Source organism: Mustela putorius, unplaced genomic scaffold, assembly GCF_011764305.1.
Source record: "Mustela putorius furo isolate JIRA1106 unplaced genomic scaffold, ASM1176430v1.1 tig00000275_pilon_pilon_pilon, whole genome shotgun sequence".
Classification (NCBI taxonomy): domain Eukaryota; kingdom Metazoa; phylum Chordata; class Mammalia; order Carnivora; family Mustelidae; genus Mustela; species Mustela putorius.
This window is the reverse complement of record NW_025421341.1, coordinates 2,484,778-2,499,891: the sequence shown is the minus strand read 5'-3', so window position 1 is coordinate 2,499,891 and position 15,114 is coordinate 2,484,778. Positions and strand designations below refer to the sequence as shown.

The 15,114-nt window shown below is 38.2% G+C and overlaps 1 protein-coding gene and 1 long non-coding RNA gene across 6 annotated transcripts in view; one reads left to right on the top strand and one right to left on the bottom strand.

Moving 5' to 3' along the window:
- The window catches only part of HECW2 (HECT, C2 and WW domain containing E3 ubiquitin protein ligase 2), a 224,044-nt gene extending 215,103 nt beyond the window's left edge, over positions 1-8,941 (top strand). For all 4 annotated transcript variants that reach the window (XM_045078498.1, XM_045078497.1, XM_045078499.1 and 1 more), the window contains one exon: positions 6,767-8,941. In XM_045078498.1, the coding sequence (XP_044934433.1) occupies positions 6,767-6,878 (112 nt within the window). In that variant the 3' untranslated portion in view covers positions 6,879-8,941. The remainder of the gene's footprint in view (positions 1-6,766) is intronic.
- Positions 3,445-14,322, bottom strand: LOC123391640. Of its 2 annotated transcripts, XR_006606331.1 has the most exons (3): positions 12,094-14,322; positions 11,918-11,990; positions 3,445-10,965 (listed from the first exon to the last, which is right to left on the bottom strand). It is a non-coding gene; the product is annotated as an uncharacterized LOC123391640 (long non-coding RNA). The 2 variants fall into 2 exon arrangements; XR_006606330.1 differs by having other exon boundaries at positions 3,445-11,990.
- Between the last annotated feature and the right edge of the window lie 792 nt (positions 14,323-15,114).

Sequence of the window (15,114 nt, the reverse complement as noted above, 5' to 3'; positions counted from 1 at the left end):
GGTGAACAAGCTTGGATGCTGCCTGAAGAGTCTTTGGATCCCCAAATTAGAGGTTCTGGAGAGCCCAGAGGAAGCCCCCCTTTGCCTGCTCTATGGCCCAGCTCCAGGCTGACTCTGGCCCCTGCCTCCAGCAGTCCGGACCACTAGAACTGCAGTCACACCTGATTCCCTTAGGGAAATCCTGTGGACACACTCTCCCACAGGCAAAATGTGGATGTGACAGGTAATTTAGGTCAGGACTACTCACATTTCCAAAGAAATGTTGATATTAAAAAGTGATCTGTTCCAAGATTCCTTAAGAATTTTCCAAAATGCTCGTTTTTGTTTTTTGATTTATTAATTACATGAAGAAGAGGAAGGAATGGGATAAGGAAACCAAAACCTGAAAGCTTCAGCACCACTGCCAAATGAAAAAAGAGAGTTATTAGCAAAGCACCTTTTAAACCATAATGCAAATAGAAAGTATTTATTAGATTCAAACCATTTTATTTCTAAGACTACATCTACTAGATAAAACGAGGTGCGTGGCTTTCTCCTTTCTCCCTCTTTCTCTATCCCTTGTTTTCTTTCTTAATTTAAAATCTTGATTCTAAGTTCTTATTTGTCTTATATTTTGAGTCTTTATAGGCTAGTAAAAATCAGTTCTGGGAAAATGGGGAATAAAATAATAAGTACAGAGAAAGAGAAATTCCTTAATCGTTTAACTGATCGTGGAAAGTTTAGATGTAATTGTGGTACTTCTGGCTCACTGGATTCGGGTAATTGACTTGTCTGTGTGTAGGAAGGAAGAGAGGGTAGGCATGTGGCCTCCTGGTTAACATTTGACGAATACAGAGAGCACCAAGAGATTAAGTCAGACCAGATGTCTGGAGGGCTTTAAATTTTCTTTATATTGATGCCAGCGTGATTTCCCAAAGATGGGTTTCAGACCTGCCCTCCTTGAGTGGTTCTGGCTGCAAAGATTGAAATGAGGTAAACTCATTATAGCCTTAGTGTGGCTGGCTTTGAAAGATTTGAAAAATGTCCTTTTATTGAGACTGAATAACTGGATGTGCTTTTTGCTGCCAATATCAACAGAGTCCAAGGGCCTCCTGTTACTTTGTGCTGGAGTTTTCTTAGGACTTGGAATGGGGTGGGAGAGGGGGTGTGAAAAGCCTCAGAGGATTGTGTTTTGTTTTGCTTTTGCTTTTTTTTTTTTTTTCCTGTCCTTGGCTCATACCGCAGGTTGATGGTAAATATTGGGTAACCGATTTAACCACACTATTCCTCAATTTCCTTATTAGCAATGCTGTCTTGTTTATAAGGAGTTTTGAAATTTTTGCAAACATACAAAACGCTGGTGTAGATGGCCAACGTAGATATCTTATTTCTCATCCATTTGATGTCTCCAGCAGCGGGGACCACCTGCGTCTGACTCACGTGTAGTGATTGTTAAAATACAGATTCTTGGGCCCACCCTCAAATTTCTGAATTAGCATCTCAGGGGATGCAGCCAAAAATCTCCATTGTAAACAGTTTCTAGGGTGATTCTGATGCCCTCCGGTGTGTTGCTCAGAGTTTCTCTGCTTTCTGGTGAGCCAGAGATAGAACTGAAGGGTTTGAGCCAAGCCTAAAAATCCCCCGGTATCTCCCAGGGTTTTCTGGACTGACACTGACCTAATTTGGACCATTTCCCCCAGAGCTACTGCATATCGTGACTGAGTCACTCATTAAAAATATATACTTGAAGCTTTTCTTGCTAATCCTTGTCCTCAAAATCTATATAACCTAGTAGGATGTTCAGGCTAGCAGTTCAGTCAGGAGTAATACGAGATTAACACTCGGACTTCCAGAAAGAACTGAAAGAACAGAGCTAATGAGCATTAGTCTTCCTGCTTTCGGCGTGGTGTTGGACTTCCCCTAGGTTGGGGTCCTGTTTTTGATTTGGCCACTGACTCAACTTTGACCTTGGGAAAACCACTTAATCTTTCTGCAGTTTTCCCCTCCATCCTCATGAAACATTTTCTAGAGAAGCTGTTCAGCTTATTAGAGGAAGAGTTCAGCTATAGTGACCATATGTTTTGCAACTAGATATAATTTAGGAAGCAGTGATTATCTTCGATTCTGGATCAGTAATGATGATTACATCTTGTGACTCAAGATGATAAAAAGAAAACTTGTCCAGTCTTTACCTTTGTGTTGAGAACTGAGTCTTTAGAGAAAAGAGTACTCAGGCTGAAGGGTTTACTGGATAAGATCCTACAGAAACTGCCAAGAAACGTGCAGAGTTCCTGTTCCTCTGCTCAGAAGCCTGGGCTGTTTGCTCCCGGCTGTGACCCACTACCTGACCTTGATGGGGCGATTCTACTGTCGCCCTTCATTCCTCACACTGTTCTTGGACTAATTCTACTCTCTTGAGACCGATAGTGATTTTCTATTATTGCCTAATGAATTACCACAAACTTAGTAGCTTAAAACACACAATTATATCACGCTTCTATGGATCAGGAGCCCTTGCGTGGCTTAGCTGGGTCTTTTGTTCAGCATCTCGCAAGACTGACATCAAGGTATCGGCTGGACCACATTCTCATCCGGAGGCTCAACTGGCGAAGGACCTGCTTCCAGACTCTTTCAGGATGTTGGCAGAATTGTAGCTATAGAGCTCATGGCAGGTTATTTCAAATCCAGCAACAGTGATAGTCTCTGACCTCCCTGATGCCTTTTTAAGGGTCTTACCTAATTAGGTCCAGCCAACTCAGGATAATTACCCTTTTGTTTCACTTAAAATCAACTGATTAGCTTTAGTTACATCTAAAATATACCTTTACCTTTGCCTTACCCCATGGGTTGTGAGTGAGTTACAGGGGAGTCTGGGTGGCTCTGTCATTAGGCATCTACAGTCAGCTTGGGACATGGTCCCAGGGTGCTGGGATCAAGCCCTGCATCAGGCCCCCTGCTCAGCAGGAAGCCTGTTTCTCTCTCTCCCACTCCCCCTGCTTGTGTTCCTTTTCTTGCTATGTATCTCTCTGTTAAATAAATTCTTAAAAAAAAAAAAAAGTGAGTTACACATCCCACTCATACTTGAGAGATGGGGTTTATACAAAGGCATGGGTCATCTTAGAATTCTGCCTACCATAAAACCACAATGAATTAAAATTCTACAACTAAGTATTTGCAAGAACTTAATTGGGGACTTGAAACATTGAATGAATTCTCATTCCAATGTATGTGACCATTTTGTGCATTCTTAATTAGCTAAAAATATCCTTCAGTAAGGGAAGGTATTTGGTCGTCAAGAGGGAAGGAACAGGCTTAACAAGAGTGTGATAGATAAATTGCATCTCCAGTCGTGTCCCATCCTAAGCAACTAAGACATTAATTAGGGATTATGGCTTATCTAGAGAGCAGATCATCTTGAATTATTTTTATTTCCCAATTCACCCAATATGACTCAATTCATGAAAATGAGTTCAGTCATATTTATTCAAGATTACAACTATGAAGTTACTCTTTTAGGAAGAATTATCCCTAAGTCAACCTATAACACTATACCAACACTACCACGAAAGCATAGACAACAAAACCTCCAACTAGGTGTAAGCAATAGTGATCACTTTCCCAACACATCTCATATCAACACACTACAGACATAATGACAATGTTTCAGATTAGTATTGCTCTGTAAATAAAATGCATAACTAAATAAAAAGTGAACAGGCTGAAAGCGATTAGCAGGAGATAATGCAAGAGCTCATCTCTTTATTTTGTAGTATTTGTACAAATCAATAGGAAATCATGAAGCCTTAAATGACAAATGGACTTCACACCCGTAGGATGGCTGTTATAAAAATAATGATAATAACAATATTGATGAAGATGGAGGCAAATTGGAACCTTGTACACTGCTGATGGGAGTATAGAATGATGCAGCTGCTGTGGACAATGGTACGGCAGCTCCTTCAAAGATGTGCAGTAGAATTGCTATATGATCTAGCATTTCCACTCCTCGGTATATACCTAAAAGAATTGAAAACAGGGACTTGAATGGATATTCGTACACCAATGTACATAACAAGATTTTTTATAATAGCCAAAAGATGGCAACAATCCAAGTGTCCACCGATGGATGGATGGATGAACAAAATGCAGTAAATCCCTACAATGGAATATTGTTCAACCTTAAAAAGAAATGAAATGCTGACCCATGTCATAACGTGGACCTGGAAAACATTATGCTAAGAAAACATTATGCAATACAAATACTGTATAATTCCACATACCTGCGGTACCTTCTATAGTCAGATCTGTAGTGAATAGAATTGCGCTTGCAGGCATGGGAGAGGATGGAGTTAGTGTGCAGTGGGTACCGAGTTTCAGGCTGGAAAGATTTAGAAGTTTCAGAGATGAGTGGTAGTGATGATTGCAAAACACTGTCTGTGTACTTACTGCTACAGAATTGTGCATTTAAAAATGACCAAAGTGATCCATTTTATGTGATGTATGTTTTATCACAGTAAAAAAAAAACTTAAAAAGATAAATAGGCCAAGGAGATGAACACGGAGGTCCCAAAATAGGAAATGTTGTAAGCAAGTTGTCCTGGAGAAAGATGCTCAGCTATGTTGGTGTCCAAAGAAATGCAGCATTTTAAATTTCATTTAAAGGAATATCATCTTTTAGTCTAATGGATAGTGAGTATTATGTGTCCAGCACACAAAGTCTGGAATATAATTATATTAAAAACATATTTTACTTCTCTGCTTCTTCCTGTTTTCCTAGTACAGAGATAAATTCTTCATTTAATAATTCTATATTTCCTTTAAAAATTCTATACAAAAGGTAGATCTTAAATCATTCCTGGGACTGTCTCCTCATATGCTAGTTCAATTTTTAAAAAGGTTAAACTTCTTCCTTGAGGTTCCAGTGTATGGAAGGTATGATAAGAAATTTTTAACAAGAATTATATCAAATGCAATTCTGAAATAATTTATTTTATTAAAAATGTGTTTGGCTGCAAAGAGTAATTAGAGGACTTCCACCCAATATATATACAAGTGTTTGTAGTAACAAGAGTCAGAGGCTCTGAGCCGACACTGTGTCCTTAAACTGAATTCTTATTAACTGAGCTCCTTTGCATTCCTGACCTAATAATGGATGCGGCCACACACCTGCTTTATTATCTCTTTGTTATCTCATCATTTCCATGAGTCATGATTATCTTTTGGCAATTTAATGAAGGCTTCTAGAGCAAATCTTTTTTTTTTATTAAGATTTTATTTATTTGACACAGAGAGATAGCAAGAGACAAGCAGGGGGAGTGGGAGAAGGAGAGGCAGGCTTCCTGCCAAGCAGGGAGCCGGATGCAGGACTTGATCCCAGGATTCTGGGATCATGACCGGAGCTGAAGGCAGACGCTTAAGGACTGAGCCACTCAGGCGCCCCTAGAGCAAATCCTTTTAATGGTAATGAAATGTAGCTAAAAATACATCTCTCACTAATAACTTCATCAGAGAATGTGAGCCAGGCGTTATACTAAGCATGCTTTAAAAAAAAAAAAAAATGCTTCTGTTATTTGATTTAATCCTTGTATCCTTCTGCGACAAATGATATGACTCTCATATTATAGGTAAGAAAATAGTCTCAGAGAGTTTTAATAACTCCAAATCACTCAGCGTGTTGGTAGAGCTAGAATTCAAACCTGGGTCTGTCCAGCTCCAAACTTCTGATCTTTCCACTGCATGTAGGAATGTCATTATATTTACTTCCTAAGTGTTAGAGTGATTTATAAGAATGAAAATGTAAACATGTGACTTTGTAAAATAGTCCATCAATAAGCATAGCTCCTAAAATTCCATATTAATCCAGGAGCATTTTTTGGTGTGTGTCCAAGTTGTTTAGCTTTCACAAACAAGCTGTGGTATGTTCAGAATAAAATGCTTCCTATCCATGTCAAAAGTGCAGATTTGTTTCCTGATAAGATGTACTATTTTGGAAACTGTCTATTTCTTATTGTGATTCAGGTGCAAATAACAGGAAAGCATATTTTTTTCCTATCATGGCAAAGGGGAGGTATTTCTAAAAAAGAATGCTTAATGTAATGATTTAAATGGACATTATTTTGTACTGTGAGTTAGGAGAAAACAGATTATAGCACAGGGTTGAAAGAAGTAACAATGGTCTACTGACCTCGATAGGAAAAATCCAGCCAGGGAATTTCCCCAAGACTCTAAGCCATGAGGCAGATCCTCAGAGACACTCAGTGCTCTTCCCTGCCCAATAAAATGAAAAAATGTAAAACTGTAGACTTTCCGAGACATCCAGACAAATGCAAAATGAATTATTTTGCCAGAATTGATATTCATGTCCATGTAAGTATTGAATCACTACATGAGTACACCTGAAACTGACATTACACTGTATGTTAACTAACTGGAATTCAAATAAAAACTTTAAAAAAAATATCTGACATCAAAAGAGATACAAAAAAAACAAACTTGTCTTTGCACTTCTTCGACAACTAAACAAATAGTAATATGTATGTAATGTGAATTTGAAATGGTTGTGAAAACATAAAGAAAATATTTTTTAAATATCCTATTTCTCTTTAGAAATTAAAATAATTTCAGATCCTCCCAAAAAAGTGTGAAGATTGGCCATAAGCCATTCTGCATATGAAAGACAAGCATGAACACACGCGCTTGCGCGCGCACACACACACACACACACACACACACGGCGGTCTCCTCTCACTCAGAGCGGTCTCATCTATGTCTGCTGCTTCTGTTGCAGAGCTCACACGTGCTTTAACCGCCTGGATCTCCCGCCGTACCCAAGCTTCTCCATGCTTTATGAAAAACTCTTGACCGCAGTGGAAGAGACCAGCACCTTTGGACTTGAGTGACCTGGAAAAGCAATGTCGGGCTCCGTACGGACGGGCAAGTTCAGAAGCTGCCCTCTTGAAGAATGGCTGAACATTGGAAGCTGGAAGAGTGCACTTCCGTTAGAGTAAAGCTGAATGCTCTGATTGTCCAGGAACACACACGCTGTCCCATTTGGGGACCGGATAGTGGTGATGAGTCCTCTCAGAAGGATTGGGGTGAGCTTGATGCCCAGGGAACAACCCAACAGTCTTTCAATCAACTGTTGTTGACTGCCAAACTTTTTTCCATTTGTGTTATGTTCCAAGACAAAGACAAACCTGTACACGATCAGATCCATGGTCACTTTTAGGGACTCAGGAGAACCTTGAAACTTACCACTGAACGTGGATCAAGCCACACTGGCAGCACTTGGCCCAATCTCCAAATTAGTGCAAGTTAAATAATATAACAAAAACCAACATGTTTCCTAAAAGTACACTCACTGAAGCCCTACGTTATAGCAGAATGTTCATTTTCTTGCTTCCGAGTGCCTGCATGGTGTGCACCATAGGTTTCAGCTTTCATGGGACACAAGCAAAAATGAAACCCAGTCAACATGAGGTAACTTTACAGATTTGCAATAAGGTGGTCTGTGACAATGTAAATGCCAAGTGAAATGTGTGTAATTAAGGCTGAAGACAAACTGTTATACTATGAATAACTAATGACAGATTTTATGCTTTATAATGCATGAAAACAACTTAAAAATAACTAGCAATTAATCACAGCATATCAGGAAAAACTACACGTGAGTTCTGTTTTATTTTTCATAGGTTCATTATATTTATGTTCTTGGAGATGTATATAAGAACCTGCCTGTCATACTGTGTGTATCGCCTGCTCCATTTCCATGTTCCATGCTTACTCAGGCATCATGCTAGTACGTATCCTTTTAAGCACTCTCAAGAGAACAAAAGGGCCTTTTATTTTTATAAAGGTACAAAAAAATTCCCCGAAATATTTTGCACTGAATGTACCAAAGTTGAAGGGACATTACGACTAACAGCAACTCCATCACATAACAGATGTAATAGAAAATCGCTTCTAAATCAGACTTCCTCACAGTGCCGTGTCTACCACTACAAGGACTGTGCATCTAAGTAATAATTTTTTAAGACTCACTATATGTGATAGTATGATATGCATTTATTTAAAATGCATTAGACTTCTTCCATCCATCAAATACTTTACAGGATGGCATTTAATACAGATATTTCGTATTTCCCCCACTGCTTTTTATTTGTACAGCCTCATTAAACACAAAGCTCATTTAGGGAGCCATCAGCAACACCCAAGAGATCAGCTCTCTTTAGTAATAAGAATTCCATTTTCCCTCATCGATGAAGACATCACAAATTGAAACTCTCAGTACTATATTTCTAAGCCTGCATTTTCACTGATGCATAATTTTCTTATCAATATTAAGAAACAATTTTTCTATGGTATCTCAGAAACTGCATGATATCACTAATGTTATTTCTGCATAATTTTATCAGAGGATGTTCTTCATTTTTATTGCTTTTAGGGTTACTCCACATCATTGTTTATTTCTTGACTTATGGCCATAACTAATTGGAGTCAGTTCTTCAGTAGAGTGAAGTTAAATCATGGATAATAAAAGCATTGGATTAACATTTGGTTTGCCAGCCTGTGGTTTTACAGGCATTGCCCCAACACCTCTTTGAGAATTATAAGTAGCCATGGGATTCCTATTATGGGATGTTGGCCATCTTGTATTTTATAGGGTCACATGCATGGTTTTCACAGGTGGTTTGTAAGAACTAATTGTTGGTTAAGCTGTGTTTACTACTGAGACCCTCCAGAGGAATATCACTCGTGTTGCATTCCTGAACTATGCAACATTCCTGAGCATGGGGAAACGTTCCCCAAAAAAGGTTACCAAAATCTAAAGATAAGAAAGAAGGATTTATCTGTGTACTATAACTGGACCAGAGAAAAAGGGAAGAGAAAAAAGTTTTAATTGGAGATGTTAGTTTGTACTTACTGATCATGAATATAAGTATATATTTAATTTTGCAAACTATTTTTACTTGTTTGTATTTTTTTCATTAAGAGGAAATTTAGTTATAACATACTTAAACACACACACAGACACACACACATCCTTGATGGTTCAGAGCTGGCATTCTCTAAGTAGCTAGTGTAAAAGGTTACACATTTCTTTCAAAAATCGAAGCTAACCATGTTAGCTTTCATTTTGGTTTGTGATACTGTGTTACCATATTCCACATTATTGGGTAAAAGAGGTTTGAAATAATATGCATCTCTTTAATTAATCCTAACAAAAATATTTCTCGTTAAAGCATCTAACTTCTTCCCAAAGCGACTGCTGCTCTAGTTCTCAGAACTGGGAATTAAGGAAGATGTGCTTAGCATATCGGAACACCATGATAACTGACCTATTATTCTTAATTAGTAAAACAAAAAAGTCCAATAGTCACTATAAAAACATTACGTAACATTTCCACAGAATAAATTAGACTTGAATATCCCCTACAAATAGAAATGTCCCTAAATATTTTCTTCTAGACTCTGAGACTAGATGACTTGGCTGTGTGGTCTCGTTTTCTTTAAAAAATTCTTGAGTGACGCTTATAGTACACGGTCTTCTACTATAAAAGACCGTCACGAAGCATTGCGTATGTATGCAGAACGTCGTGTACATGAAGCAAGAGGCACGCTGTTGCCCTTCACTCTGTACTAGCCCCTGGGTTTGGTGATGGAGCCACAGGATTCAAAACCTGCCCTTGGGAAGCTCACAGTCTCAGAAATAGACACCAAGGTTTAAAAAAAAGTATTTTTAATAAAATTTGGTATGTTCTACAATTAAGGAATAAAGAGAGAATGGCTTATTCCATCTGGGAAATCCCCTGAAGCCTTCATACATGGGAGATACTGTGTGGCTAAAAATAAAAATCACATAAATGCTCTTTCTCTTGGTAACTAATGGCATGTGATAGTGTGTCAGCACTGGTCCGGCGGGGAGGCCCAGGGCGCTTTCACACACTAGGGTTTAAAGTGCTCAGGCGAGGAGCTGAACCATGAAGGAGCAGCTCAAGGATCTTCAAATAATCAGAGAAATGGCAAAATTAACTCCAGTATTTTCCCTCTGTTTCTCCTCTCATCTGCACTTCTATGTAACTTCAGTTTTCAGGGGGAAAAATCCCCAGTCCTCGAGCCCAACCCACTTCGGGGGTCAGGACGTTTATTTTGTGCACAAAAACAAATGGATCTTGGCTAAAGAAGTGTGGTCACAATTTTGTGGCGTATGTTGGGTGTATTATTTAGTGGACATCCTATACTCGAAGGGAAATCCGTTTCACCTGCATTAACCATGAGACGTGCTGAAACTGTATCGAAAATGATGAGCGGTAAGGGTAGAATATGTGTGGGCATCGCTTTGGAGTTTCAAAGTGCTTTCCCGTGTGCCATCTTAAATCTGTTGCTGCTCTCATGCTTCTGGGGGGTAAAAGGTATCAAACCCAGCTGGGTGGAGGTTGATTTTCATGGATCAATTTCCACACTTAATGGTTACAACTCTAGTTTTCGTTTCAAACAATGTGGAGACTGATGTTTCTACAAACATATTCCACTCTCAGTGAATCTTGCAAGATGTTGCATCTGCCCAAATTCTCATTTTTTTCAAACATTTTTAAAATGCGTCACGTTCTGAAAAGCTTCTGGAAGGTACTAGTATATTCGTGGGGAAAAAACTCCTCATGGACTTAATACTTGCATTTTACTACTTGTTATGAGAAATTTAAAACATTGCAAAATTATGGCATTTGGTGGATTTCTACAGGAGTGTGGTTTATTATTATTTGGAAGCATAAAAATGGGGAAGAAAACCCGCTTTAATCACTAACCTTATTTTATTTTTTAATTCTTAATGAGGATGGATCTAGAAGGTCTGGGAGGTAGGCTCCAGTGCTATGGATGAAGGAACCCTTGCAGATTCTCTTTTCCTTTCTGTCCTCTTCATAGTCACTCCATTTTTGTCTGTCTTTCTGCACAAGTTGTATTTATGACTTGACCACTTCTAAACATCTTTAAGAAATGTAAGAAAACATCTTACAGTAAAGAGTCTGAAGGTCTTTTCAACTAAATTGTGTTGGAGAGATTCCCAAGGCAGGTGGTAGATTTGTTTATCTCACATGGAAGCAGAGGAAGACGAGAGACATTAAAGCTTTCTAAACTAAGGCCAATGGCTGCCCACGGGAGGGGCGATTCAAGCGAAAAGCAGACAAGAGAAGCCCAGCAGTTGTGTTCCACCCCGGCCGGAACCCAGTGCTAATTCCTGACCAACTGTCAAGACTCTGGGAGGTAGCTGCCTTCCAAAGAACTGGGACAAAGGATATAACGCGTGTGCGTGCTGCCCCTAATCACAGAACTTTGGGCCAGAAGGAATGCAGGGATGGTTAAGACAGGATCCTAGCAAAGGGAAAGTAAAAACAAGGGCTGGGAAGATCACCTTTGGGCTTCAATTTGGTTTCTGACCTTCGGGAAGAAAAGAAGAAAAGAACGTCCTGCTGCCTAGTGAGGACACTGCTTGATAATCTGCCTGGTGGGAAATTAGCCTCGCTGTGTAACTTCGGTAGGCTGATAACATCTTCGGTATTGCACAACAGAACTTGAAAGTATTAAAGCTAACCCACAGATGAATCAGGAAAATTTGACAATTTAGCATTAAATTATGTTGTGGATTTGGTTTAACTTCAGAATTACTGTGGCTATTATTGAACTTTATAAGTTAAAAAAAAAATGGTGTAGCCTGACATACTTATGATGCTTAATTTGTTTCTCAGCAGACATTCTTTGACATGAGAATAGAGCTTTTGGGACATTTTCGTGGTTTCTAGTGGTTAGTTAAATGTTCCCTATTAATCCAGGAAGCAGAAACTCAAGAATTGGGTTGCCGAATTGCAAATGGAGACCTGATCAGTGTTTCCAATTTTCCAGGAAGCTGATCAAGACTGAAAACACATTGGCTCAGACTTACTCTGCTAGGCAGTTTACTTGGCTTTCATGATGGCACAGTTCAGCAGCATTGGCTGGCCCTAGTTTTAGGGCTTCTGGGGAAAAAAACAGAGTAATCATATTTACATACATGATCTTAGCATCTAGTGGCCTTGGGCAGGTGATATCTTTCCATCTAATTTTCTCTTAGGACATTACCTCCCTGAGAAGTGTCGATAGGTCTCTGGTGGGATTCAGGCTGAGTTAGCTATTACTGATGCAGGTAAGGAACCATCAGTAAACTTCCAGTTACTACACCTTCTGTAAAAGAGGATGGATAATGTTCAAGAAATACCTGGGAAGTACTAACCAGGAAACACACAGACCTGAATGTTCTTTTAGGACCTTAATGCTTTAAAAGCTGTTATTACAACCTATTTTTCTTTATGTGATATCGTAAGTAAAATCTGAAGCTGTTAATATATTGGAAAGTGCATAAGATTACATGTTTTTATAATAGGGATGCAGGCATTCCAAAATAGAAATACATGCATCTCTCTTGCCTCTTACTGAAAGTATTAATCTAATTTTATAATAACGCTTACTTTTTAATATTAAGGCTCTGTAAAAAAAAAAAAACCATATTTATTTCTAAGATTTCAGTAGAGCACAGGTGATGTATTTTTTTAAGCCTTTCCATTTCTTTTCACCAACTCCAGCCACGTGTCCATTATTCCATGTGTCACAGTCAAGAGCTATGTTTCTTTCTATTTTTGTTGAGTTGATTTAAGCTTCGTATTCGTCCAGTGTGACTTTTAACAGAGAACTAACGGGAGGTATTTAGTATTGACTTTAAGACCTGACAGTTCTCACTTCACCTTATATTTAAATTTCATCTATTTTTTTCCAGTGCAAATAATGCAGATTGTTGACATCCTAGAAATGATTTGTGGGTGGTATTAAATGGAGCCTGAGACTCTGAAATGTAGACTAGATGTTGGTTTTCTGGAAAGCTTGTATTCTTATCCTCACCTGAACCCCTGACTTTTGTGTTGTATTTTTTTATGATTCCAAAATGCTTTGAGGGAAAGATATTTTAATGTGTACAATTTGTTTTATTTTCATACTGATCTCTATTTTTGTTTAAAACCATTTTGCACCATGAAATCACTTAATCCAAAATAAATCTTCTTTAAAAAAATAGATTATTACTTCTCTGTGATACATTTGGGAAAGAAAAAACTCAAGAAAAAGAGAACAAAGTAGGGATAAAGGTCTCATGGGATTAGCATGCAACTTTGTGGATACGGGAAGTTCTCTTTTCATGGTATTTATAATTAAGAATCCATTTTGTTTATCCCTAAAAGAATATTTTGGTATTTGATAGCCCATCAAATACTGTGGGAGAAGTGAATAACTCAGGTGATAATGGGCTGAGACTATTTGTTAAGCCATCTTGGTTGAATGTTTGTTGCATACGCGCGTCTGCATACCACCTGTACCACTGTCACCCATGTCAATATCATCCAAGGATCACATATTCACAAGCCGATAGGGGCCAACGAGGTATTGCATGAGTGAACCTGGCTGGCTGTAAGCAATACAGAGGTGGGATTTACCCCAAGTGTGCATTCTTATATTTTACTCCAGCTCTAGTCACATAAAATTCAGGTCCAGTGCTGAAAGTTCTTCTGATTTATCAAGAGAAACCTAGAAATCTAAAAATTTTTTGTGATATTTCTAGATTTTTTGAATCCAGTGGATCAAAGCAAATATGTCTGTTAGTTGAATTTGCCTTCTAACCAGTTTGGAACCCTTTATTTAATCAATTGCACTATCTTTTATAGTTGATTGATAGTGTAAATGAATTGACTAAATACATGAACTATTACTAAGACAAGTAGTTAACAGAAGAGACGGGGGAGGAGAAAGGCAGCTGCAGAGGAGAGCAGTTGCTGAAGGACATACTTGAACATGATCCGTGCTTACCAGTGTCTTTCCAAAAACCAGCTTGTATTAAACCATGTGAGTTAAAAGCATGGTCAAGATTTCATGGAACAAGTGTGCCATTAAACTCTTCATTCTGTGTTTTAGACTAGAAATAAATTTCAGATACCACATGAGAGCAGTCGAAGGAAAGACTCATCCTAATTATAATGACTACTTTGTCATCGCATTGAAAGGGAAGAGCAAGAGATTGCATTCATGGCACTGACTTCCTGGTTTCGGTGTCATATTATTCCACCTATAGTGTTGGACCTCAGTGTAATTTTATAACGATAAATTTATCTGCCTTCATTATATTCTTTTGTTAAAACCTGAAACGTATTTAGTTAGCGAATGTTTTAATAATGCATCATTTCCACCATCCTACTAATTGCTCCCGTGAAGTCTTTCTTGGTGTGTGTGTGTGTGTGTGTGTGTCTTTTTTCTTTTTAAATAACATACAATGTATTATTTGCCTCAGGGGTACAGGTCTGTGAATCATTGGCTTACACACTTCACAGCACTCACCATAGCACATACCCTCCCCCATGTCCATAATCGAGCCACCCTGTCCCTTTTCTTGGTGTTTTTTTATTTCATCCTTTAGCTAGAAAGCATTTAACCTCTTTATCAAGAGGGGGAAAGGTTTTTTCTTACATACTTTTCTCTATTGATCAAAATGTTTACCTGTTAATGGCTTTTTTTTCCTTCAAAATAGGTACTTCCTTCTGTAGCTATTAGGTGACTAGTATAAATTTTTCAAACAAATTAAATATTGAAATATAATTGAAATGAGAACATCTGATAAAGATAAAATGATCACACTGATAGAAATCAGCTTCACATATTTCATTGTCCTCATTACTATAGGTTCTTTCAAAAGATTTTTAGTCACTGGTTGTCCCTTTAGAAAAAGCAAGCAATTTCCCAAAGTATAAATCATTGGAACAATGTATAATTCTCTGACAATTTATAATAATCTTATAAGATACTACCTCTTACTACACACAAAAATGGAGTAATAAAATACTTCATGTCTATTTGGTATTCAGTTGGCATTGGCAAAGGGATCCCAAGTCCAAATTCTTGAACTTTGTCATGACATTGCTCATGATATCCCTCTCCCTGCTTCTACCCCCAAGTTAAATCCTAAACTCAAGGCCAAATAAAGAACTGCTTTTTATTACTATGAGGCTTTTCCTCCGATGCCAAATGAAGTCTTCTTTTAATTGGATTAAAACATATGAAGGGCTT